This window comes from Diadema antillarum, unplaced genomic scaffold (genome assembly GCF_040938485.1).
Source record: "Diadema antillarum isolate AM-2024a unplaced genomic scaffold, OU_Dant_1.0 seq00000463_RagTag, whole genome shotgun sequence".
NCBI lineage: Eukaryota > Metazoa > Echinodermata > Echinoidea > Diadematoida > Diadematidae > Diadema > Diadema antillarum.
This window is the reverse complement of record NW_027271434.1, coordinates 362,078-389,628: the sequence shown is the minus strand read 5'-3', so window position 1 is coordinate 389,628 and position 27,551 is coordinate 362,078. Positions and strand designations below refer to the sequence as shown.

At 38.2% G+C, this 27,551-nt stretch overlaps 1 protein-coding gene across 1 annotated transcript in view; it reads left to right on the top strand.

Annotated features, from left to right (window-relative positions):
• The window catches only part of LOC139733225 (large ribosomal subunit protein uL4m-like), a 40,770-nt gene extending 14,447 nt beyond the window's left edge, over window positions 1-26,323 (top strand). Inside the window, exons 8-9 of the mRNA XM_071644064.1 lie at window positions 18,459-18,538; window positions 25,880-26,323. Coding sequence (XP_071500165.1) covers window positions 18,459-18,538; window positions 25,880-26,097 — 298 coding nt within the window. The 3' untranslated portion in view covers window positions 26,098-26,323. The remainder of the gene's footprint in view (window positions 1-18,458; window positions 18,539-25,879) is intronic.
• Window positions 26,324-27,551: the final 1,228 nt, after the last annotated feature.

Sequence of the window (27,551 nt, the reverse complement as noted above, 5' to 3'; positions counted from 1 at the left end):
ACCATGATATACTTGTGACTACAGCTGCATCCATGACTACAGGATTCTTTATTCTGGCATTGTACTGTATGTAAAAGTAGTATCAAAAACATATTTTTGCACTTCTAGACCAGCTCCTACTGAGAAAAATGACAAAGAGCTTCCAGATGGGCTCGTATCTTTACATGATTACATAGTGATGTTGCTACCAATAGCTTCACTGCCAAGATCTACCTTGATTTATGTATGTGAATGGGGCATCATCATTAATATAGATGATATTCAACTCGAACAGATGTCCCGCCAACATTGCTGTTGATTTATTGGTAAGGATTGGGTAACACATCTATAGATATTATTATACTCAAATTGGATTTCCTGCCAACATTGCTCTCAATTTATGAGTGTGAACTGGGTCTTTCACCTTTCATTGCTGGAGAAAAGATTATAGAGATGAAAAAGTAGTCCATAAATATGTCAAGCATGGACATCCTCCCCTCCCCACCCCCTTTTTCCTGGCCATAAATCAGTCTTGCATGATCCCTGTCACCCACAAATCTTCAAAAAAACACTAATATTGACTCAAATCATATCAAAGTGGATCAACAACCAGCTAGGAAAACATGATGGAGATGAACGAAAACAAAAATACATATTACTTTTCAACTAAGTCAAATTCGTCGTGGATGACTCAGGATTGTGAGATATACCTGTCACAAAAATAATTGTGAGGTCCACAATCTGTGTAAAATGATAAAAAGCAGAAGAAAAAAAAAGGACAAGACAAATGAGGCTGGCATAACAATATTCTTGGATAGTTTCCCAGTGTAAAGTTCAGAGGTTATGTTTGGACAGTGGATGATCCAACACCTTTCTTACCAAATACTTTCGAAATAATCCAAGACAAATATGGCTCTCGACAGTCAAGGCACATTTTTTCAAGTGCCTTGGTTAGAACTAAAAGAGCATGTGAACACTTCAGTATCTTTGATTAATATCATACAAAGCTCACATGCATCAGCATACTTGATTTATGTGACGTATCTGATGTGTACTGCGATCTGGGATCGTACGAGACTGAGCAGTCTAAATTTAGATTGTGTCGTAAAGTGACTATTCCCTTCTACCATTCCTGTGTGACATTGAATTAAGAGGTAGACATCGAAAGGAGGGGATAAAAGAGGTTAGAAAGTGAGGACATTCTCTTCATATAAACCAATTTATTCTAAATATTTCCTGCAAGTTGTCAAAGGGGATGTTATCTGGTGCCAGCGTGGTGTTTGTACTCTAGCGGGCTCCGAGGGCGGTATTCGATCTGAATTGCTTTCCCTACATCATTGACGCATCACATGGGAGGATGTTAGAAACTGCCCCCGGGGTTCCTCATCTCACCATCGCCACGGAGACAAGCGATGTCATCCATTCTTCCCACCAAGCTCCATCAGTGGCGCGGCCTGGCGCTCCTACATGTCTCCATTGACGGGAGACATCAGGATGTTCGTCAGCTCTCGTCTCATCGAAACAGTCGTACCCATATATTTTCTTCCCTCTATTTTTGTCCTCGCTCCCCTGACCAATGAATGTTGACTTTGTCTCCAGGTTAGGATAAATGTGGAGTCTGGACTCAATCTATATTTATTTGTTTTTATTGGGGGGGGGGGGCGATGTGGTGGAAAAAGAAATGCTGTAGTATATAGCCAGTGTAACTGCTTTGTCATTATTTGTGGTTTTGTCGTTTTTGAAAACCCCAAATCCCTAGCTTATTCTCGATAATAAGTCGATATTTGAAGAGAATCAGGATAAGTTCTTCTTAGAATGGTTAGGTATGTATGCAAACACCTGTACCATCTTGAATATTTTGGTAAGTGAATTTGACATGACAAGAATATATTGGAGATTCATCATTTGTACAAATACCCAGTCAGAGTTGAATCTGTGTGGGAATCAGTGTTGCTGTGTCTGCCATCTCCAAGAACTTGTGTAATTCAGTCATCCAACATGCAAGCTAGAGGTGTTTCTGCTGTAAAATTTCCTTGAACGTATAATTTTATGTCTTTTCTCATAGATTATCAAAGTAGAATAGATTAAAACGATATCTGTCTGGTATTTTCTGAATGGCAATGAATACTGAAGTTTAAACCACCCCTTACCAGAAGATCTAAAGCCAACCTTTCCCTTACCTCCATCCCCCAAGTCCGAAATATTTGTGGGCCACTTTCCTGACGGATATTTAGAGGGGTGTTTGAGCCCGCAAACAGGGGGTTGCAAGGTCCCTCACTCACCGAGATGATTAGCCATGTTTGTCAGGGAAGTAGTCTGTTGTAACTCGTCGCCACAATTTGGCTGGCGGGATGACAGACTGGCCGAGCTTTCCCCGTCTCATCCCTGCCAACTCTGGCCGGGCGTCCCATAAATACGGCGGGAATCATGTTATCTCTTCCACATCCCCCTCCCCCCCCCCCCCCCCCCACCACCACCCTTCTTCCTCAATGTATCAGGCTTTAAAGGTATTTAAGGTTGTAGCACTCATCAGCCTGCAGCATCATATTTAGGATGTCAAACAGACGTTTGCTAATTTGTGGCATGAAGTATTGCTCATTGCATTCGTCTCGTGCATGTTTCACAGTCATTAAATCGTTGTTAAATATGTAATTTGAAGTCATGTTTGTCTAGACTGTGTCCCTAATAAAGCTAATTAAGTGGCTTTTGCTCAATCCTTCTTAGAGCTTGTAAAAGGAATGATGCGTGATTTTTTTCTTTAATGTTATTTTAGTTCAGAAATGAGAAAAAAATCTATTTCCACAAATTTTTGGTCTTTGTTAGTACTTGTAAAGCTTGCATATACAGGGCTGTGCAAGGATGTTAATCATCAGATGAATTATAAAGACAGTGATTTGGTTTTTGAGGAGATGGTACATCGTGATTTGTCAATTAATTCTGAAGTGCGTCTTACTTTTAATGAAAACCCACTCCTTTGTTGTCGATGAGAGCTTTCAGCCATGATGCAATTTAAGTGATCTTTTGGAAATTTAGCAATTTTGTAACTAAACTGGGAGAGCGAGATAGAGGGAATTAAGAAAAAAATTCATATTCATGGTAGATCATTTTAATTTTAGTTAAAGGGATCATATTGTTTTGGTTGAGACCTAATTTCAGGTTTCTAACATATTTTGGTGAGATAATGAGAAACCTCTTATGAAATATGAAAGAGCGTGTAATTCCATGAGGAATTCATCGTTTATTTGATGAAAATTGGTTTTGAAATGGCTTAGATATCCAAAAAAAGAGCGATTCTAATAAAGTGTGAGACCCACCTTTTATCACAATCGCTTTGTTTTACTTTGTTTTTGGATGTTTCAGTCATTCCAAACCCGATTTTCATCAAATAAACTTTGAATTCCTCTTAAAATGGTATGCTCTGTACTATTTCATAAGTGTTTTCTTGGTATCTCGCAAAAAGTTAAAAGCCCAATTCTCATCTCCACCAATACTTTACCATCCCTTTAAAATGGGTGGTGGAAGAGAAAATTGAATGTCATTGAGCAATTGGTGTCATGAACTTGGCATTTTCCTGATTAAATCCTCTTATTTGCATCATCCTCAAATAGACCGAAACTTTTACTTTAATTTTTTAATCTTTTACTTTAAATGTAAATATTGTTTCTTTGACTTTGGAGGATAAAATGAGAACATATAAGATAGCCATGATATACACTGGGCAAACTCATGAGGAATATACATTGTTTACAATAAATGTGAAATTACTTACTTTATAAGCAAAGCATATAGAGTGATGTCTTAATCACTCAAACAAGACATGATAGAAGACTTACTCTCTTTTACACATCTATAATCCCTTTGATCTTTTTTTTTTTAAAGAATATTCAAAGTTTCATCAGTCTGCCATGCGGACTGGGCATCATTACAAAAACTCATCGTCAATTGTTCCCATGCAGTAGATTCTCTTTCAAGTAATGTATTTTCAATTGTGTTACCAACTCAGTTTTCATTTCATGCCAAAATTTTTCACATGCTACATGTATACTCAGAGCAGATGAAAGTGCAAATGAAAAAGTGCAGTAATCAGGGAGGCTTGTGAAAGAGGCACTTGCCTTTAAGGAAAGGGTTCCTAAAGAACAGAGAAAAAGAGATAGGGAGAGAAAGATCTTTCTCTCAGAGCCAGGAGATGCGCCTCAGAAATTCTTGTCTCCCGTCGCACGTCGTCCGCGATTTTGATTCATGACGGCTACTCCGGAGCTTGTTCCGAATCCCATCCCCCGCATCAGTGCCCACTTATATCAGGGATTTGATGTAATCGTGTAATTTGTCAGGGATGCTCTCATCCTCCCATCAATAACTGGAAGGAGGCTGGCTGCTTGATACCTCCTCCCAGCACCCTCCCTCTGCCAGAACCGGTGCCATCCCTCCCTGTCACCAGTTTGCCGGAGACGGTTAACGACGAGGATGGTGACTTCAGGGCTGCGATGATGAGGAAGAGAAGGAGGATGATCGTAGCTGGCGAAGAGTAATGGCGTCGATGATTACGACGTGGGAAGATGGACGAGATGACAAGAGCGCATCTGAATGGGGACAGTAATGGAGATTGATGTGCAGATTATCGTTACGCCAACAAAGATGGACCCTATTAATAGCAGCAATGACAGTGCAACACATTTGGACAGCATGGTGTACAAGATGCTGGCCCCTATGTGCATTCCAGCAGATGTGGTAAAAAATAGAAAGAACTTAAAACATCCAGATTTAATGTGACAGCAGCCCAATCAACATGTTATTATCTTAAATTCCTGGCGGGATTATGATTAACGTGGCAATTAATTGATCTCAATGAGTTTACAAAGAAAAGACCCTGTAGAACTCCCAGTGAATAGTGATGAAGTTTAAGCATAAAAACTTATCAGATTCTCACTGTTAGACATATTCTTTCCAATCACCATCATTTACTCATATCAGTGTATTCATAAATCATTCTAAGTGAAAAGCATTCTGTAGGATATGTGATAATGAGGGGAAATATGTTGGAGGAAGAAGAATCAAACCAGCAGTGACAGAATACAAGGTGCTTTAGTATCTACTCATTAAAAAAATAGCGAAAATGCCATGAATGATAAATAGTACATGACTAAAATGTTATCCTTGAAAGAATTGATTGTATTATCTTCAAGAAAAGCAGGTAAAAATGTAATCACTGTGCACGCTTATGCTTCATACTGGTGACACTAATGCACAGAATCACATCTTTGTATTGTGTGTGTTATGCGTGCTCTTTTCATGTCAGCTTCCAGTACAGCGATTTTGCTTTTGAGCACTCTCTTGGCGCAGTACAGATATGGTACAGTGGATGCTTTTGGACCACATCGTGACGTGGTCCACTTTTGGACTGGTACTCTTTGGTTCTGTTGCTTTGGGAGCATTTGAGCACTCCTTTCACGTTGGTTTGGTAGAGTACAGTATGCTTCAGATGAATGCTTGAAAAACATCCTTTGACACAAAGCCGTTATGTCACAGTCAAATCATTCCCCAAACACATGGCACACAACGTCAGAGTTGCCAAGTCTCATTGATTATACTGTGCCCCATTGTCTCTTCATGTCCTGACAATAGAATATCAAAATATCCCTGATTTGGGGATTATTGTTGCCAGTTGAGATGAAAGTAACATGCAAGGATCTCCCTTAATAGATTCATTTTAATGGATGAATGTTGGTAGCCCCGTAACATACAAACAATTGTGCATGTATGACTTAGAAATTGTGTATAATTTACCTAAATTTCTGCTATCCGACACTGATATGAAGATACTGTGCAAACAAGCAAAATCATTGTTAAAGTAGTTGCCAGTCATGCATTAACTCAATTATCGTTTGCAAGATTTAACATATCTGTGTGTGTGTGTGTGTGTGTGTGTGTGGGAGGGGGGGGGGGGGGTCATAGTTTGATACTTGCCAGTCTGATATGAAGCTTCCTTTGGAAATCTGTATACTACCAAGTATAAACATGTGTTTGTGTGTGTTGTATACTTCTTTAGATTCTTGTCCATTTTGTTATCTGTGTACGAGTTGCTTAAGTCATCTCACAATAGACTTAAACTTTTAGAGAAGTGTGGTGTGCGCATTGACTGAATATGAATTTTACTGCAAAACTTGAGCAACTGTTTTATTTTTCTCTTTTTTTTTCTGCATGAATACTGTATTTTCTGAGATGGATGTGGCTAACATTTATCTATTTGTAAAACCATAAATTTTTCCATGCATGAAACTTTGGCAAATTTTGCGAGGAGCCAAGATTTGCCAAAGTAAACTGCATGTGAAAGTTTTTGCCTACACAATCACCACTGAGTGCCAGTGGCAATTCGTGAAAATTTTAATGTGACCAAAAAGGCCGGCAGCTCCAATTCACAAAAGTTTCATGCCACGAATATTTCTGATTCTACAGTGTCCTCAAGGCTCTCAGCTTAATTTCAATTTCTTCTCTATTTCTTTGTCCTTCACTTCTTCATAGCATAAATTACATGACTGATCATGTTTTTGTTACATTCATAAATATGCAAATCATTTTTTGTTACATTCATAAATATGCAAATCATACCTGATACATACTTTTCTGTGGAGGGAGGGTTTATATTCTCATTTCAAGGCTGTTTAATGATAAACACTCTCTGAACTACAAAGACAGACATTTGGGGAAAAGTAGCCCACTGCCTGAAAGTTAGGCCAGCCTTACACTTTCCACACATCCATCCACCCAGGGCACCATCGGTACAGTTTTACAGGAATGTCTTGGGGAACAACATACTCTGCATGACATAAACAAACTAAGAAAGAACAAAAATCCAAAAACACAGGCTTGTCTACACAATAGAGAAGCTGCCAGGGTATTGAAGAGCCGTGTAAAACCAATGAAAAATTTGGAAACTGACTGTACTTTCGTACCTGCCTGCCATTAGTAGAATTCAGTAATTATTTGTAATTTCAGCACGAGACATACTGTTTTAGCCCCATAAAATTCTGCATATTAATATCCTTTTAGAGAATTATGCTCTGTGTTTCAATTCAAAACAACCCATTATTAATAACTTTCGTGAGAATGATTAGTTCATTGTGCACAGACATTGTGTGCACAGGCTATGCTGTCAAGTATGCAGAATTTCTAGTATTGAGATTGACTTTGTAGTGAGATGTGAAATTGATAATTCATGGAAAAGAATTTATTTCATTGAATAGGGAAAGAAGGGTGTCTTGTTATAAGTTGTATACCAGGTATATTTTGGAAATTTCTTTGTTTTAATCTACAATATACATGTATGTCATTATGAAATAGTGCTATAGTCATCTATGTGTTAAAATGCAGTGCTATGCTCTTGATTGACTCTTGGAGAAAAAAGTGCGAACGTGCTCTTCCTAGTCGCTGCATTCCATCATGTTTGCTGTGTTATGATTACCAAATACCAAGGTGAGTTTCCACTGATTGATGTGCTGGGGAGACTCTGCCCTGTTTGGTTCAACACCTGCCCATGTTTGGGCAGGACCAGTACTCCTGGAGCCCCCCAGAAAACCCAGGCCTGGGCACGAGCTGTGCAAATAAATCACGAATGCAACTGGAAAAGAAAAAGAGAAGGGAATATAGCATTCCTAAGTTTGGGGATTTATTTTACTTGCAGGGAAGCAAGGCACTGGGGCTCCATAACAGAAGTCCATGTAAAAGAATGGAAAGGAGAGCTGAAATCTTGGATTGGATTTACTGTGACAGCACTTGAAGTGCCCTCCTCCGGCCTGTCTTGCAGATGGGTGATTTATCTGATTTCTCTGAAAATGACGTCCCATTTTTTCTTCAGCGTGAGCGCGCCAAATGTTGTCGTCGTCGTTGTTGTTGTCGTCCAACGGACAGGGCGAGATGGATTTTGATGGGCCCCCGTTTATTTTTACCAACTTTATCCGAGGGAAGTGTTTTCCTTTCTGTGGCTGCAGGCCAAGTGATGTGTTTGGAGACAGGAGATGTTCTTAGAGCCATGCCCAGGGACCGCATCAGATGTTGACTACCATCTTTGCTCTTCTTCTTTGAATACTGTTCTCCCATGTTCAAGTTGACATTCAAGTTGACATTTGATGGATAGAAAAGATCCCAAGGAAGAGAATCATGAGAGCTGTATTAAAACCAGTCCCAAATAATGAAAAGTAAGGAATCTTTAAGTTTTTTGTGGCATTCACAAATAATGGTATTTGGTACAACCACATTTTTATATGCAAATAAGATGATGTAATGATATCACAAAGGAGAGATTTTATCCTACAATATTCAGCTCTTTGATGCTAAAATGTTTGTCATATTTTTGTGATTCCATAAAAGCCTCCATGAATTTACATATGTGACTAAACTCCTGTCACCGGAGTCTACTGAAACATGGACTGTATGTCCTCTTTGATATTTGGAAGAATGCTATGAGGTTATGACCTTTGTTTGTTTCTTTATTTTTTCATGCTTTTGCCATTTTTCCAAGTTCGTCTGAAAGCAGGGTTTGATCTGAGGATGGTATGCATTAAGTTTTAGCACAAAGGAATGCAAGTGAGGAGCGTTGATGGAAGATGTAACTTCGAATAATCACATATTCAGGACTACCCCACCCCTTCACCCTTCCCTGCCTGTTGTGAAACCAGTTAATTTTTCAAATAGATGTGACCATATTTTGCTATCATCTAGCTCCATCTTGAGTTGCAGTTCCATGCTTAGATGATCCATTCTCTCTCCCAGACATGTCATAGAGACTTTATTCCTTCAATAGTCTTCCATTGTGGACCTTCAAAAGTGTGAAAATGAAATATGTATTTTGCACCCATCTGGAATTAATGATATTTGCTGACCATGTTCACAGTGATTATGTTGATTGCCTGAGGGAGGTGACTCCCTTGACAGAGACTCAAACTTCATGCAACTTTATACAAGTCCACGGTAGTCATGGAAATTAGACATGACATTTGAAGACTGGATTGACCAGTCATGATCCTTACAGTGAGGGATGCTAAAGGGATGATATAGTTTTGGTTGAGATGGAGTTCAGGTTTTAACTTTTTACGAGACAATTAGAAACAACTTATATGAAATATAAGAGCATGCAATTTTAAGAGGAATTCAAGGTTATTTGATGAAAATTGGTTTTGAAATGGCTGAGATATCAAAAAAGGTAAAACAAAGTGGTCGTAATAAAAGATGGGACCCACCTTATATTAGGACCTATTTGATTTTGGATATCTCAGCCATTTCAGAACCAACTTTGGTCAAATCAAATAAACTTTGAATTCCTCTTAGAATTGTAGGCTCTTTAATATTTAATTGTAAGATGTTTCCAATTATTTCTTAAAAAGTTAAAACCTGAATCCCCATCTCAACTAAAACTATGCCATCCCTTTAATTTGTGGGCAAAGGTGTTAGAGATGCTTGTGACTAAGTGATTTTTTACAGGAAACTCTTCATTGTTTCAGGGGCTCCAGAGAAATATCAAATACATTGTATGCTGGTAAGATACAGAATTTTTTCCCAGTCGTAAAGACGTAAAGACTTCAATGTTTTCATGAGGACGCTCACTCTTATTAAGGCAAAGAGTTGCTACGTGCATTTTGTTCCATTTGACAGTTGTCATTCCATTTGAATTTAATCATAATGAATACTATGGTATAAGTACTTGATTTCTCAACAGAGCATCAAAGTATGATACATGAAAATTCAGCCAACAGAGTTTTACTTTGTGCAGTTTCATAGTTAACCATGAAATTTCTTCAGACCTACATTACTTGATATTGTGTTCAAAAAGAAAAAGCAAGCCAGCAGCAATAATATAGTATGAAATCAACTGTCAAGAATAAGGTCAAATTATTTCTGTTTTGTAAAATCCCATATTGTACACCTGATGATGCCTTTAACACATAAGTACATTCTCTATTTCACTCACATTATTTGGTTGAAATGTAACAATGCCTTCAGGCATGTGATAAGAATAATAGCATTGTAAATTGCGTGTGTGAAGAAGTAAGAGTCATAACTTTTAAATCACACTGTGCACGTGATTGATATAGTTTTCTTCTATTCACATTTAGGTGAGATCAATTTCTTCATTCTCTGTGGAAAGAAAGAAAGAAAAAAAATCTGCACTGCAAATGGAGCACGCAAGGATAAAAGTTTCAAGTTTACATTTGTAATTGTGTTGAGAATTAAAGCTTGGCGGAGGCCAGTGTATCAAAATCTATACGCCCATCATGATTGGAATGCGATATCCACTCACAGCTAGCATTTTTGCATGTACAAGTAACCTTTCCAATATGACCAACTGTTAACCAGAAGATTTGACCCAGAAAAGAGGAGGTAATTTACTCTTATTTTCTGTATTTTTCATCTCTTTTGGTGGCCCTGGCCCTCATGTTCACTTACCAAGAGTAAACGTGAAATCACCTTGAACTACTTATGCCAGACTTGTCCATGTTTCTTTGGGTGTTACCATCAAGGGTATATGTCATTATTTGTTCAGGGACTGTTTGAATTGCTTTCGCAATGGGCATTCAATCATTTTGTTATTTTAATCAGGTTTTAGCCCTCTGCCCTTGTGTAACCAGCTAGGATTTTAATGTTTCAAACACTAGAAGCTGTCTCCCCTCCCCCTCCAAATTTTCTTTTCTCTGCTACTTCCCCCCCCCCCCCCCTATCGATCCAGTGTAAGTATAATGCATTTCAAGATCAAATGCTACTGCATGGAAATCAAGCTCCACAGTTCAAAACTGAATTGTACTCTAAAATAAAGAGGGACTTTATTATCACAAATTGTTAGATAGCCATATCACTCTGAAGCAGCCCAGTAAGTTCTCTGCAACAAAAACATTGTCATCCAAATATTACTTTACTAGATTTTCCTCTAGTTACAGGGGATGGTATGGTATTGGTTGAGATGATGATTTAGCTTTTGAATTTTTGTATGATACCTAGAAAACACTCTGAAATGTTAAAGAGCATACAATTCAAAGAGGAATTCAAAGTTTATTCAATGAAAATCAGTTTTGAAAGGACTGAGATATCCACAAACAAAGTAAAACAAAGTGATCCTAATAAAAGATGGGTCCCATCTTTTATTAGGATCGCATTGTTTTTAATATCTCAGCCATTTCAAAACCAATTTTCATCAGATTAACTTTGAATCTCTCTCAGAATTAAATGCTCTTCTATAGTTCATAAGAGGTTTCTCATTATCTCACCAAAAATGTTAAAAACCTGCAGCCCCATCTCAACCAAAATTATACTATCCCTTAAATTTGTAGTCATCAGTAAATCTTATTGTTGTTGTTGGGTTTTTTTTTAATTAATTACTCTTCTCATGGCAAGCATTGCCTCTCCAACCTGGGGCCTATTTCTACAGGGGTCCTTACCATACTGTGTACATAAGAAAAAAAAAAATCTGACATTGTATTCGTTAAAAACTTCATAACCATGGATGTAACATGCAATGCACATAAAAACTGTTTTTTTTTTTTTTTTTTTACCCAGCAAAACAAAGCACGAATTCTAGGGTCAGTGCCATATTGTGAAAAATCATGAAGAAAAAAAAATGTGTAGTTGCTTTTAAAAAAGTACTGCCATATGCCAGTCAATTTGATGATTTTTTTTTCCAAATGTCAGCAGTAAATACACACACAAGTTAGGCAGATTATATTCTCAATGTTTCCAAAAGTGTGCAGGTTTGATGTAGCAAAGAAATGATTATCCTTTATTTGTGGTTGTTAGTGAATATAATGACTTTAATATTGTTAGGATTTGTTTGTTTTGTTGCCAGGTGTTTCATATTAGGTATATGACCTTTTTCATGAACTTTGACAAACATGATCAAAAAGCATTGCGGTTTTTTTTTATATTATTATTATTTTTCAAGCCTCTCATAACATTGGCACCCAGTGAGGGGCTTTGGTGTGTATTCTGTTTTTAAACCATTCCTTCCTTTTCATATATATGCTTTGGAATCTCGTCACTTGTTTTTGTGGATGGCATTCAATTGTAGGGCGAGATCCAATCAGAACCGTCTCCCAACCTTAATGAGATTGGTGTTTGGTGTCCCTCTGTCCTCAGACTCTGGTTTCGTGCGCTTTGCCTCCAAGCCCAACCTCCCACCCAGACCCACGTAGATCATTTTTTTTTTTTTTTTTTTTTTTTTTTTTTAGGGGTGAGGGTGAAGGGAGGTATGGGTAAGATTTGAAGGGGGGAACTTGTCCAAGTAAAAGCGAGCGAGTGTTTGAAACAAGCAGATACGTGAGCAAATACAAGAAGAACGTATCAGAAAGATTTGCGACTCAGGAAGAGAGACTGATGTGCGTACGGTCACGTCTACGGAGTCATGTGTTCGTACTGGGAGCTGGGAGGCGCTTTGAGAGTGATGAGATCGTGTTTCATGGGTGCATAGTTTGATTCAAGTCCAAGTATTAGAGAATGGGATGGAGGGGTATGAAAGCTCAGTCGTATGGTTCTTCTAGGAATGTTTGGACAAATATTGATTTAGGTGTTTTTTTTTTTCCTGCTTAATAAAAAAAAGAGAAGAAAATATGAGCTTGCAGAGTACAGAATGTACTAGATTTTTGGAATTTCATGAATAGTCGTATCTAGACCCCATGTTACAGGTAGTTTCCCTAGTTTTTTAATATGTTTGGAGATGTTAATTGTATAACATTTTAATGGCTGAGTTTCAGAAACGGACTGACTGTGCTGGCCAAGTTGTATGATGATGATGTTCACTTGCACGAGAAAAAAAAAAGAAAAAAGAAAAAGAAAGCTCACTCCAGCATACAAATGTTTTGTGAGATCAATACCAAGACATTTATAGACACATACTGCCATTGTAATAAACTTTTGGGAAATAGCTACATGCATTTATGTTATGTCCTATTACACCAAAGGTAGCTTATTTCCCACTAAGAGGATAGCTGTTGTAGTTAGCTGCAATGTGCTTCATTCCACTTGAAGGCTGGCAAGTTACCAAGAAAGAAAGTAGAGCATGAAGTTGCAGTGTACACAGAAATGATTTCGGCAGGCTGTCTTCATTTCAACTGTTATGCAGTATATGCAGCCAGAGCCATTAGCTATGATTTCATTCTTCTTCTTCTTTTTCTTTTTCTTTTTTGTTAAAATATTGCCAAAGGATACAGTTATGGTCATTTTATAGCAGTTTTAGAATAACAAGAATAAGACATATGTCTTTAAAAAATATGATTGTACTGAGTGGACAATAACAATAATCAGGATCAATAGGGCTATTTGCATAACCAAGACGACCCCCTGGGCAAGTCCAAGACCTTTATCTACATAGTATAGCTGAATTCCATTGAAATGCAGGTTGTACAATGACAAAACAAGGGTGAAGTCCTTTCAAAGCTAAACAAAAACACCTTGCCTGTTGATTCTGTGGTAGTTAGGGTTGGATTCCCATGGGAAAGGAATGTCTTGGCCCCTGCCTGCCTCCCCCCCCCCCCCAAAAAAAAAAAAAAAAGAAGTAAGAGAAATGAGTCCTGCAATAACCATATGAATGAAGTGAATTTGACACAAGTATAGGGACGTGTGGCTAAGCTGCATAGCAAAAGATTTGTCACAGCTGTCAATCACCTGATATCCACATTTCTGTCAAATTCCAACAGTACATGGCAGATTGTACTATTCATGGGACAAAGTTTTACATGAAACTGCTACCCACTTCAGAAGTAATGAATAAAGAAAAAAAAATCTTCAGTCATCCTAGCTGAAATATAATTGTATTCCTCAACTCACATAAAGAATAAAATGCATCAATAAGTTGGTCTACCTCTATACCAAGCTTACGAAAGTTTTTCCTCGGAGAGCCTAAGAAAAAACTTTTCTGTCCACCTGTATATATTCAATGCATTTCAAATCTTTGAATGGACTTTGTGTGTATTAGTTGCTATGCTGGGCAAGCCACATGCAGGCTTTCTAATTAGATGCTGAGAACAACCTTTGTTTTTTGAAGGACTCTAAAACACAATAATTTTGCAGCATGAAATTTTTGCGAATGGGATCCGACGGCCTTATTCGCAGCATGAAATTTTCGCAAGTTGCCTCTAACATCTTTAACGTGCATTTTAATTTCACGAAACTTGGCTCTTGCGAAATTCGCGAAATTAAAATGCACGTGAACATTCCTTGCTTTACAATACTCATAGCATTTCAATGTGTAATTTAACCAGTCTATATTATTATGGAAAGAATGTGTGATATTTGGATAACTGAAAAACAGTTTTTGTAGTCTGTATCTTTCAAGTCTGCTGAGTACATGAATTCTGCATGGGACTCTTGAAATGGTGTGAACTTATGAAGGCTTTAAAGATTATGATTGTGTCTGTAAAGGATGGATACCACCATCACAAAGGAAGCAGCTTAGAGCTCTGAGTTTCAGAGCTACATTCTCTGCATATACCCTCGGAGTCATATATGAAATGACAGCCCCCATTACAGAGGATAAAACCATTGCATTTACACACACCTACACCCACACCCACACACACATGAACTTACCATCAAAAGGGAAGGGTTCTGATGATAAAACTGTGGCAGGCAATTCAAACTTGCAAAAACATGGTGATGTGATTGAAATTACCATCAGACTAACGAGCAAATAAAAAGAAAAAGAGAAATGTCATGAAGAAATTGTCCTCATTGGCATTGAGACAGATTAATCATGGAAATGATGGGCATCCTTCTCTGGCCATCAGTAGAGGCTTGCATGGCCTGACGAAAAGCACCAGGTGGCGCCAGAAGCTCTTTACAGACCCCATAGTGAGCAAGGAGAAGTAGAGAAGGAGCGGAGAAAGAAATAAGAGATACGGGCAGACAGATGGACAGACAGGCAGACAGAACAAGAGGGAAAGGATGGAATTAAAAGGTTTTTTTGAGGGGTGTGGAGGAGGAGAGAGGAAGTAAAAAACAAACAGGGAGAAAGAGAATCTGGTGGATGGAATTTCAGTAATGACAGTAAAACAATTGAATGAGCTTTTCCCATACGATAGAAAACAAGGAGAGATGGGGAAAATAAGTGTATGAGGATAAACAAGTGATTTCAGAGTGTCTCAGCAGCACAGAGAAGATTATTTAGATATTTGTGTGGAGTTATCATGATGGACAAAATGTCATTTGCAGTTATAAGCGGTCAGCAGGGTGACTCATTTCAGTGTATGATTACACAGCAACGCCTGCCTAGTTTGGAATCACATTTAAGAAACGTGATTATGGACGAGTTTCTTTGTATGTCTGAAACCCCTCAGTGACTTACAACTTATCTTTCCACCAAAGACACGCTGGAACGCAAACCAAGTTTGGAGCATGTCCAGCACCCACAATATTGGAGCGTCGTTGTGCCGAAGAGGGGGGAAAGTTGTATGTTCTGTGTCAGGTTTCGCTTGCTCTTCTTAGCGCGCACTTCAGCATACCACTCTTATCACATTTTCGGTGGTGAGCAAAGGCAATGCATTAACTCTTTCGGTGCTGACTTGGCCCTGCCCCACCCCCATGCATCCCAATACACATTCCTTTTCTTTTATGCCTTAGCGTAGCCGCACTCCAATATTCCCTCAAATGTAAACCAGGCATAAAGGAGTAAGTAATAGAAGACAGGAAATTGGCAGGTAATTGATTCAAAAGGGTGTAAATTGACTTCAAATGAAACAAGTGCAAACAGGAGGGGAGCGGGCAGAAAAAAAATGCAGGGGAAGAGAAAGAGGAGGTTGAGGGTTCCGGTTTCATGTCGGAGGCAGTCCCCCTTTAAGGCAATTGTCTAGTAGGGGTCAGATTTGTGTTTTGTGCTGTTGGTCAAATTTCTTGCACACACTTCCACCCCTTTCCAGCACGCATTTTCATCTTCCATCCTCAGCAAATGAAGTTCTCTGCAATGATGCAGAATGCAAGTGGTACCGAGTGGCGAAGTTCTCTTAGTGAAATGAAGATGAATTTGATTATCCAATCTGCTCGAAATGCAGAAAGTAATGTGGTTAATCTCATTTTATGTGTCTGCTCGGGATGATGGTGTCCGTAAGTAGCACATTTTGCAGAAAATGAGATGAAGCAGGATCCATGTTGTTGGTCATCATGTTATCAAATTACCACTGTGGGCCATGAATGAAACACTTGTCATGCACAGCACTTCATATCTTTATGACAAAGGTCAAAGTTCAAAGGTTACCATAAAACTTCAGCTAAAATTGTCACATTCCAGCTGTAACTTCAACTGGGAAACTGCTGTGGTGATATGACTTGATAGGAAGCAATTTTAAATGTAGATATTCCTGTGAAATTACAGGAATAAAAAGGTCTTGAAACCTCAGGGTCAAATGTCAAAAATTTTGTTTTTAGCCAAAACTTCTGCCAGGAAAGACCACTGCAAATATGATTTTCTAAGGATAGAGATGCTTTAGGAGATACATATTTTCCTTTTTTAAAGAGGTCAAAGGTCAATCTCCATGGGTCAAAGATAAAGACCAATGAACTTTATGTAATCTGTATGTCTGTACTGATGATACTGATTGGTGATTGCTTGAGAAGGCAGAGCCATCCCAGCCAGTGTGGATCAGAATTCAAATCACTGTTGTTGCCCATACTTTGTTCACGAAAGAGAAATTACTTCTCCAAATCAAGCTTTATCGTGTACAGTGCACTCCTGGTCATGACGAACACAGTTGTAACAAAATATCAGTTGCAACAAAGTAAAAATTCAGGTCCCTGAATTATCATCTTTATATCTGTGTACATACATTATTTGTTCGGTTGTAACAAAATTTTGATATAATGAAAGAAATCTGCTGGTCTCGAGGACTTCTTTATAATGGGAGTCACCAGTATGTAAGTGAAATTAAGGAAAATCAAGAAGCCAGAGATGAAGAGATTGATGGATCTAGATAAATAAATAGATGGAAATAGATAGATAGATAGATATAGATATAGATATAGATAGATAGATAGATAATAGATAGATAGAGATAGATAGATGGATAGATAGATATAGATAGATATAGATATAGATAGATAGATAGATAGATATAGATATAGATAGATAGATAGATAGATAGCTAGATAGATAGATAGATAGATAGATATAGATATAGATAGATAGATAGATAGATAGATGGAGATTGATAGGTAGATAGAGATAGATTAATGGATAGATAGGGATAGATAGATAAATGAATAGATAGATAAATAGATCTATAGATAGATAGATAGATAGATAGAGATCAATAGATAGATGGACAGAGATAGATGGATAGATTGAGAGATAGAGATAAGTAGATAGCTTAAAAGAATAGAGAGAGTGAGAGGGAGAGGAGAAGGGAGAGAGAAGAAGACACCATCAGGGTAAAATTGAGATAAGAAGTAAGAAAGGGTTGAACAAATTTCATATTGATTGAAAACAGGGAGAAATTCCAAGGCATCGTATTTTCCTTCATTTAGCACTCAGGTGACTGTTGGACAAACAAGTCCAATCTCCCCATGTGCCAATAACAAGGGGCCGCGCCTAACTGGGCAAACATGCCACAATTAGTGATGGGAACCAGCCCTCGAGGACGCACGACTGCCTATCACTCTTTCATCCGATTCAACGACGACGATGGACTGCCGCTTTCAGCCATCCAGACTAACTTGTGTCAGAATTTATGCCCCATTTGTTCTCAAAGAACGGATCCCAAGTGAAGAATATATTTTAGGATTTAAAAAAAAAAGACATAACTGACGCTGTGGCAATATCTTCAGTACATATTTCAGTCAGAGCAAGAAGGGTGGTATTGCTCTATGAAACAAATGAAACTAATCCCTTTCTACGTCTTAGCGGATGATATGTCTTTCACCTACTGTAAGATCATACCAGTCCCTGTCACTCTCCCTCTCTCTTTTGCTTTCTTTTTCTTTCATATTTTCTTGTCTCTCCTTCTTTCTATTTCTTTCCCTCTCTCTCTCTCTCTCTTTCTTTTTCTCATGATTTTTTAATTTATTTTTTGTATATCTTCCTCTGCATGCAATCTGCCAGATCGTCATTTTAGTCAAATTTTTTACATTCTTCCGTCACAGAAGATATAACTGACAGTGCAAAAACTTTCTGTAGATACAGGGTTTGCTCAACCTAGCAATGACCCAGGTACAGAGGAGCACATTTTTATAAAAATGAGATGAAATGAAAACCTCATCACTTGGTGTCGTGGATGGAAGCTTTAAATATTTGGTTGCATATATTGTGTTTTAAAAAAAATTCATATTGACAGTGATACTGTCATTTTGATTTCTTGGAACTTAAAATTCACTGGAATATTTCTAAAATTATAGAAAGTGTAAAAAAAGGACAACTGCAGTACTATTATGATATGATACATCATAATGTGTAGATCACATGATTTTCTATTGGTATCCTCAGTTCTTTCCTCTATTCTAATATTTGTGTTTTTCAGTAAGCCTTTGGAAGAAATGCCGATGAATTTCCTTGAAGCCGTGAACGGGATCAAGACTTTCAATGTACTCTCAGCGGAAGGTGAGCCAAACGTTTCATTTCTTCCTAAATTTTTGCAATAATTTGTGCTTGAATGTGTACTGCTACAAAGTGTACAGTATGACAGCTCTTTCAGTGTTTTATTATGCTCTATACAGTCTTTTATGTGTGCAGGGGTCATTCCATAATCTGTGCAAGCTGTAAGATTTGAAACCCATGCCACTAGTTAATGTTACAAAACAAATTGACAGTAAATTGGGTTTGCTTTTTGCAACAAAACTATATATTCAAAACAAGAGCGCAATTTAGTTAAAAAAACAGTGAATGCAGGTATTGTTATTGTGGTGTCCACTTTTACAATGGGAATTAGAGATCTGACTTAAAGACAAAAATTTATATGGAACTGAAGAATTTGTTTGTGAAAGACTCTGAAAGAAGAAGAAGAACAAAATTGAATTTACCAGTTTCATCAGTATGTGCAAAGCTTAACATTAGCTGAGCAAATGAAAGGCAAAGAATTTTTAAAAAGCAAATAAAAAAGAAACTTCACAAGATAGAGAGAGAGGGAAAAAAAAGATGTATGTGTAGGCGAGTATACAGAAGCATACGTTTGCGTACCCTTTTTCTTGTAGTCTCATAGTTAGCTTGACGACCATGGCAAGTAGTGCCCTCTCGAGCTCATGACTGACAAAAAACCCCAAGCAGGCCCGGCTCACTTTCTCAATTACCAGCTCGGCCTCAAGGGAGGGTGTAAGAAATCCTGTCGTTCGTGCCTCTCGTTGAGTAAGGATGAACGAGGCACCATTCCATTAACCCAGATTTTCTGGTGTCATGAAGAAATGGAATTGCAATTAACTTAGATTTGCCATAATTATTCCTCTCCGAGCACAAACATCAGGTTGTCGGCATGTTTTGAGCCCCGCAGTCTGAGCGGGAAAGAGAGTTTGAGAATTAATCTGGTGGAAAACATGAAGCAGCGTATGTCATCATGTTGCAGATGCGAGACACATTTTGCACAACCAGAAATTTCACTGTGTACCGCAGCGGTATCCTACCGCCATATCTCTGATCATACCTATTAAATTATGATGAATTGGGTAAGTGAATGAAGTTGTCATATTATTTTTATGGCAAGCAAGCAAGCAAGCAAGCAAAAAAAAAATGTGAATAAATGGATGGCAATTCCAATTCATATTGACATGAAGTACTATGTTTGAGATATATGGAAATATGGTTTCATCCCTTGACCATCTGTTTATTTGAATATTATAGCTTTTGATGGGAAGATATATACAACCGTGTGTTCCAAGTTGAAACTTATCTGCACATCCAACATTGTAGGAGTCTTAATATGTTTCATATACTGCATCTTGTCTGTCAGCACAAACTCTTAAAGGGCTGTCGTGCCAGCACACTTCCCCACTCATCCAAAAATCACGTCCAGATATAAATCTTCCCCCCAGCTGTACCTGGTTACGTTTAATCCCCCTTTGAAAGTCACGCCATGCAATAAAACTGGGATTCATTCGTCCATTTTTTAAGTGGAACATGGAAGTTCCCTCTTCGGAGCTGTGTGTGTGTGCGTTTGCCGGCTAGCTTTGTACCAAATTTATTGGGTAGCCTGTTTGTTGTTAGTGACACCAGTAATTTGGCGTAACCTTTTACGTCCATTATCGGAGTTAAAAGATATTTCTTGTTATTCTGTTTATGTTGTTGATATCAAGGAATTTGAAATGTTGGGGGGGGGGGGGGGGGGTTGAGGAGTGGACCAAAATTCTATCTTTCAGTACAACCCTTAGTAGAGTCATTTTTTAGATTACCTGCTGTGATGTGCCTTGCAAGGAACATTGAAACGGGATGTAAAATAAATGTGACTGTAACAATAAACAGTCTCGACAGATCTATGAATCAAATTTATATGGCGTATCATGTTTAAGCATGGAAAATACAAAGCTGTTTATTCTGATCATGTGACATGAAAATTCATACCCAAATTTTGTATCTTATGAATGAGAAATCATACAATAGCCACTACCTGGTTGGTAATGTATACAAGAGCATTCAAGGAAAATTGCGATGAAATCAGGACAAAATTTCCAGTTGTCTCTCCTTGAAGTCGGGTGCGAGGTAGAAGGTGATATTCACTGAAGGGATTATGATGCTGTGCCAAGATTTATCAAAGGATTATGTGGTAGATTAAATCTGCTACTGTCAGAGATTAAGAAGTGCAGCGTGAATTATCATGGACAAAACTTAGCCTCCTCCATACCTGCCAACTGTTCAGTTTTAATCTGAATATTGAGATTTTTCACTAAAAGAAAATTCATCAATTTCAGTGTGTTCTGATTTTTTTTTGAAATATGTGTTAATAGTAAAGTATAATACATTTATAAAAGTTCAGATTTCTAAATAATTTGTCTTTGTTTGTTCAGATTTATTACGTCTCAGGGTTGGCAGGTATGTTCCTCGGATGTCAACTGCAGTTTCCCCCATCTGACCCCAACCTGCATACACCTTCTGTCATCGCTCGTAATATTTTGAAATAAGAGCACAAGTTTGCCACATTTGTCTCTCCTGACAGTGTTCCCCAAACTTTTTGTGTGCTCTAAGAAAAAAAAAATGAAAGGTTCTTCTCTCTGAATGGAGTGGTAACTTCAGTATATAGCAAATATCTGTATATCTCCTTCAAGGAGTGTTGTCTTCTTCTTTTTTTGATGATGCAATGTCAAGAGTGTATAATATAGATACAAAGTTACTCTACTATGGATACACAGCTATTCCACTCATATATTTTTGCACGTTTGATCATTGTCTCAAGTGTGCTGATATGGATAGGATGACCTTATAAGGGGGCTCATTTCCAAAGTCATCGCTATCACGGCTGTCTAGCGTGGCCATTGAGATTTATGTCATGTCCCATGTGTATGACAGGGATGTGATTCTTGTGGTAATGGGGGGTTAAAGAACTGCGGAAGATGTAACATTTCCTTGGCAAGTATCTTTAAGGCTGATCTCTTGGTTCCAAAGGGACCACCGGTGGATCCCTGTTGGACTCTCAGCCCCCCCCCCCCCCCCCATGCAGTCAGCATCTTGATCCATCATCCATGACCCCACTCCCTACACCTTTCATCATGACTCTCTAGCCAAAAGAGAATCCCCATGGCCCTTTAAAGGGGATGGCTAGTAACTGATCAGTTTAATGTTTCCAGGTAAGCGTCCCTGGTCAGTGACGGGGCATTAATCTGCACATTACTTGAATATGAGACCGTTCTGAAGCAAATAATTTTCACACAACAGTAGATATATAATGTACTCTTAAATGAACCCCACAAGGATTGGAACAATCATCCCTCAGCATTCCCACTGATTCCCACTGATCGGTTACTAGCCATCCCCTTTAAGAACAGATTGTGCATTATTACTTCTACTCTGAGGAATGGCACGTTGTTCATCTCCTACGCTTTCTTTCCCCCCTTTGACATCTCGTGGTATCTGAATACAGCGGAAGTCCTCCGTGGAGTCTTCCTTGTTGATTGATGCCAAGAAAAAGGGGACAGAAAAGGAAAAGATAGATATCAAAGACTATTTTTGAGGAGTGCAAAGTTCTGGTAGCATCTCGCCCCTCCAGAATCCAAATGTGTCCCTACCACATCTTAATTACCTCTTAACTCTCGGCTCTCTCTCTCTCTCTTCTCGAGTCTTGCTGGTGCAGTGATGAATTGGTTCCTACTGTTATCGCAAATTGATCGTTTACGGTATCTAACGTCTCCCAGGAGAGAAAAAGAGGCAGTGCCAAGGCAGGAGGAACACTTTGGAATGTCTGATGCTATACAAGGCAGCTTGTATTCTCAAGGTTTTAAGTCTTGAAACCTCCCTTCTCTCCCCCCCTTTTTTTTTCAGGCAAAACAAAATAGAAAATGAATAACATCTCAGAAAGAAAAAATGTGTTTATCACATAGATTGAGTGGATAAGTGAAAGGATGAACTCTCGCTCTCCACTCTGCCTCAGGTTGTTAGCCGCAAGGTGTTGTTGTCGTCACAGTTTATCGAGTACATTTTTTTTTTTTAATGTGATGGATGAACCTATTTGTGGATACAGTGGGCATCATAGTGTCCAAGATAAGACTGTGACTGAAAAGAATACAGTCAACCTCGCCTAAGTCGAATCTATTGGAACCGGCGAAAACACTTCGACTTACGCGAAATTCGACTTACGCGGAAGTCGAATTTTTCTTCGACTTGTATTTCCAGACGAATTTTCATAATGCAGTGTCTTATCATGTTTTTAGTGGCCGTGAAATTACAGTAGACGGTAGTATTATGTTGTAATTAGTATTTTTGTTTTGTTTATGTTTTAAAAAAGAATCCTAGAGCTCAATTATTGGACTGTGATAGTCGAAATGCGTTGCACGTAATTTCTGCAAAAGATCGCGAAACGAACGCGGGAGTTCGGGGCGCCGTTATTTGTTCGGGGATGTTTTTACTTCGGTAAGAATTTGAATTAGATATATATATATTTTTTTTTTTTCAATGAACTTTTCCTTACAATGCGTCATGATCAGGTCGTGATTTGCTTTTGAAAATGTCTTTACTGTCTCGACATAGCGCTTGACCTTCGCCAGTGCTAGACGTGCGCGATGTTCGCAAAATCTTCGTGAAACATCGAACAGACCCCGAAGCTTCTTCGGAGAATGTCTCGTGCATGTTTCCCGATATTCTCCGATAAATTTTTATAATGCAGTGTCTTTTTATGTCTTTATTGGCAGTTGAAATGCAGAAGACGGTATAGCAATACGTATAGTGTTTTTTGTTTTGTTTTGAGTTTTAAAAAATCAAGAAACTTAAGTTATTGGACTGTAATAATCGAAATGCGTTTCATGTATGTCAAAGGGATCATTCGACATTTATTTTAGCATCTTCCGTAGCTGAATGTTATTGCTATTTATTTTCTAACGTAAAAGCAAACATCCGGCATTTATTTTATCATCGTACGGAGTTGAATACTATTTTTATTCATTTCTGAACATCAAAGCAAACATCAAACGTTAATTTCCGCTGCACCATCGAACGCATCATTTTGAAATTTAAAAGCAAACTTCCGACAGTTATTTTAGCATCGTTTGGAGCAGATTATTACTGTTATTCACGTCCGGACGTAAAATTAATCATCTGACATTTATTTCAGCATCTTCTGGAGCCGAATGTAATTGCTATTTACTTTCGAAAGTAAAAACAAGCATCCGACATCTATTCTATTTAATCATGGTACAAATACGGTGTTGAATATTATTGTTATTCATCTCCAGACGTATAAGTGACCATTCGACATTTATTTTAGCATCTTCCGGAGCTGAATGTTATTGCTATATTTCGAACGTAAAAGCAAACATCCGGCATTTATTTTATCATCGTATGGAGTTGAATACTATTGTTATTCATTTCCAAACGTGAAAGCAAACATCAAACGTTAATTTCACCATCGAACGCATCTAAATGTTACTGTTATTCATTTCAAAATTTGACAGCAAACATCCGACAGTTATATTAGCATCGTATGGAGCAGAATATTACTGCTATTCATTTCCGAACGTAAAAGCAATCATCTGACATTTATTTCTGCGTCTTCCGGAGCCGAATGTTATTGCTATATTTACTTTCGAAATTAAAAACAAGCATCCGACATTTATTCAATCATGGTACAAATACGGAGTTGAATATTATTGTTACTCATCTCCGAACGTCAAAGTGACCATTCGACATTTATACTTTAGCATCTTTCTGAGCTGAATGTTATTGTTATTTACTTTCGAACGTAAAAGCAAACATCCGGCAGTAATTTTATCATCGTACGGACTTGAATATTATTATTATTCATTTCCGATCGTCAAAGCAAACAATTGACATTCATTTCAGCATCTTCCGGAGCCGATTGTTATCCTCATTCATTTCCAAACGCAAAATCAAATATCTGACATTAATTTCAGCACCGTACGGAGCTTAATCTTACCGTTATTCATTTCCAAAAGTATGAGCAAAGATCCGACATTCATTTTAGTATCATACGGAGTCGAATATTACCGTTATTCATTTCCAAAATTAAAAGCAAACATCTGACATTTATTTTAGCTTCTTACGGAGCCGATTGTTACCGCTGTTCATTTCCAAAAGTAATGGCAAACATCCGACCTTTTTCGCGGGCCACCTAAATCTTCATTTCTGAAATTTTGGTTTTTATGTTCTTCTCAGCTGGACATCAAGGATTCAAGGGATATTAGGGTTAACTTGTATTCGACCCTTGGGAGTATTTTATTACAAAAGTAGTGGTTTTTTTCCTTCGCTTATTTATCGAAGAATGAAAGAATGCTTCACTCAATGTTTGAATGACGTACGGGGAAAAAAAAACTTCGACTTGTGCGATGAAAATTACATGTATTTACACAAATCTGGACTCAAAATTATCTTCGACATAGGCGAAATTCGACTTGTAAAACTTCGACTTGTGCAAGATTATTTTAAAGAAATAAATAAAGAGAAAATCGGGACTTTTCTGGAGCTTCGACTTGGCCGAGTTTTCGACTTATGCGAGGTCGACTTAGGCGAGGTTGACTGTATCCCAGCTGTCTCTTAGTCACATGTAAGCTTTTCAATTTCATGAGGAGGACCAGAGCCGGAGAGTTTTGGGACCAGTCTTGGCTTCATCACCATTCCACAGCCAGAGAGACTGCATTTCAACAAATAGGAATTGACATGAATTAGATAAATGGAACAGAGATTTGTGTGCAGTGGAGCCATTGTATTAATCTTCTCTGTATTTCTCATTTAAAAAAACAAACAATAAATTAAAACCATTCCACTGTTGGCTCATACAAAAATCAATTTCATTTGCCTTCTACACATGCAAAGAAGAAAAAAAATCACCCGCTGTAAGGTTGTAAATAAGCTGCAAACTGTGCATGCCTAAACATTGACCAGAGCATGACCCTGGGCACTCAAGTGTAGGGATCTGTTTGTGGCAAATTGCATTCTGAGATTGAAAATACGGGGGTTTTCTTGGTGTTCCATTTACATGTGCCGTGCTGGGCAAATTGTTGATAGAGGTGGTTTTTTTTTTTTTTTTTTTTTTTAAAGGTAAGCTTGATTGATTTTTGTATCACATTGTACATCGCAAGAGTTAACAATGTTTTTGTGTCCACACAAGAATTAACAGATTTTTGTTTTGCCTTATAAACACTGATTTTTAACAACCGGTAATTTCAGATTTGTGTGACACTTAAATCAAGTAGGTACCCAATGGTAATGCAGCAAGGTGCTATCCTCCTAACAATCTGTATCAGCTTGTTTTAAAAATGTATTCCTGCTCCCTCTCTTTATTTCTCTTGGCAGGTCTGAACGTCTGGAGCATGCTGAAGCACAAGACTCTAATCCTCACACTGGACACCGTCGAGCTCCTGGAAAGGAGGTTGCTGCACCATCTCCATAGCTATGGCGACCCCGTCCTCAACAAGAACCTACCCATCATGAACGCCCAGCTCGGCATGGACCCAAGTTGGGACGCGGCGAAGCGCAAGCGGTGGTTTGCGGCGCAGGAGACCGAGGTGTAAAGAGGGTCGGCTGGAGACTTGAATAGAGGCAAAGAATGGAAGAAGATTCGCTGAACGTGACCAGTGGCCAGATTTTTAAGCAGATGGATAGCTATTTAAATGACATATAAAAAGAAAAGGTGAGAGAATGATGAGGGAAAACCCAAAACATTGCACTGAATGGGTTGGAAAAGAAGGGTAGCACAAAAAGAGAACAAAATCAGAGTTGGCAGATTCAGGCAAAGGGACACAGGGACAGTAGACCATCAGTTCTATGGGTCCAGGCAAGCAGATCTCTCGCTGGTCCATTGCTCTTACTGTAGCATTCTGGTGGTTAGAGACTTTCATCCTAAAGCCTTTACAACACACCCCAAACCAAATGGTTATGAATCACCATATGACTTTGCTGCACCCACTGGAGCCATACGAGTTGGTGTGATGTAGAATTCATAAGTCTCTGTGAGGACAAGAAGGTCGTATGTCAGAGGTAGGAAAGTGAAAACCTTGTTGGGATCTGTAATGAGGGATCATCTCTCAATATCATGTCACATTTAATTCATGATAAATGTCCGGTGTACTCATGCAGGGTATTACATTGTTTGACCTTTGAGATATACAAGAAGACCCCTGGAGCACTCAAAGAAAGCAAGTCTAAGGCAAAGTGAAGGGGAAAATTGTTTTTCTCAGAGACAAGCCGGGTAACAGTCTGATTTATGATATAGCTGGCACTTCCTTCCCTTGATACAAGTTTGTTTTTAGAAGTAATGAGGACTTGCATTAGATGGCTACTGCCTTTAATGCTAGTGTAAACCTGCAGGAAAATACCCACCAATTTTGTACATTTTGCTAAGGATTGATTCATCTGCAAAAATGTTTAGGAAAAGGGAGGGGGGGGGGGATTAAAACTTTTTTTTAACCATATACCATATGGTATTCAAGGTTTATTCACTTGTGAGTCATAAAGTGGAAATTTTTTAAGTAGTTAAGAAGTAAGATGAGTTGATGATGAGCCAGTTTATTCACACCATACAGTGTATATTTTACTAAATGCTGAGGAGTTCCACGGATAGAAATGCTAATTAAATGATGCAGAAAATTGACGATACTTATACTTGAGGTTGAGAATCTTGTACTGTCTGTCATTGATTTACAAAATTAAATGTCCTTGTAATCTAGTTTGAAAATTAGTATGTTGCCACAGTGTGGAGTGTGTATATTTGTGTGTGTGTGTGTGTGTGTGTGTGTGTGTGTGTGTGCATGTGTGTGTGTATGCATGTTTGTGTGTTTGTGTGTTTGTGTGTGTGTGTCTTTGAGGTGTAGAATTCAGAGTAGAGAAAGATGGGGAGCAGAAGAGAAAGAAGAGCAGACACTACTGACAGAATAAACTTGAGAAGAAAGTCTTATATACCAAACACTTGACTGGTATTAATGTGGCAATGGTAACATAAGAAAAATCTTACCAGATACAGCCATAT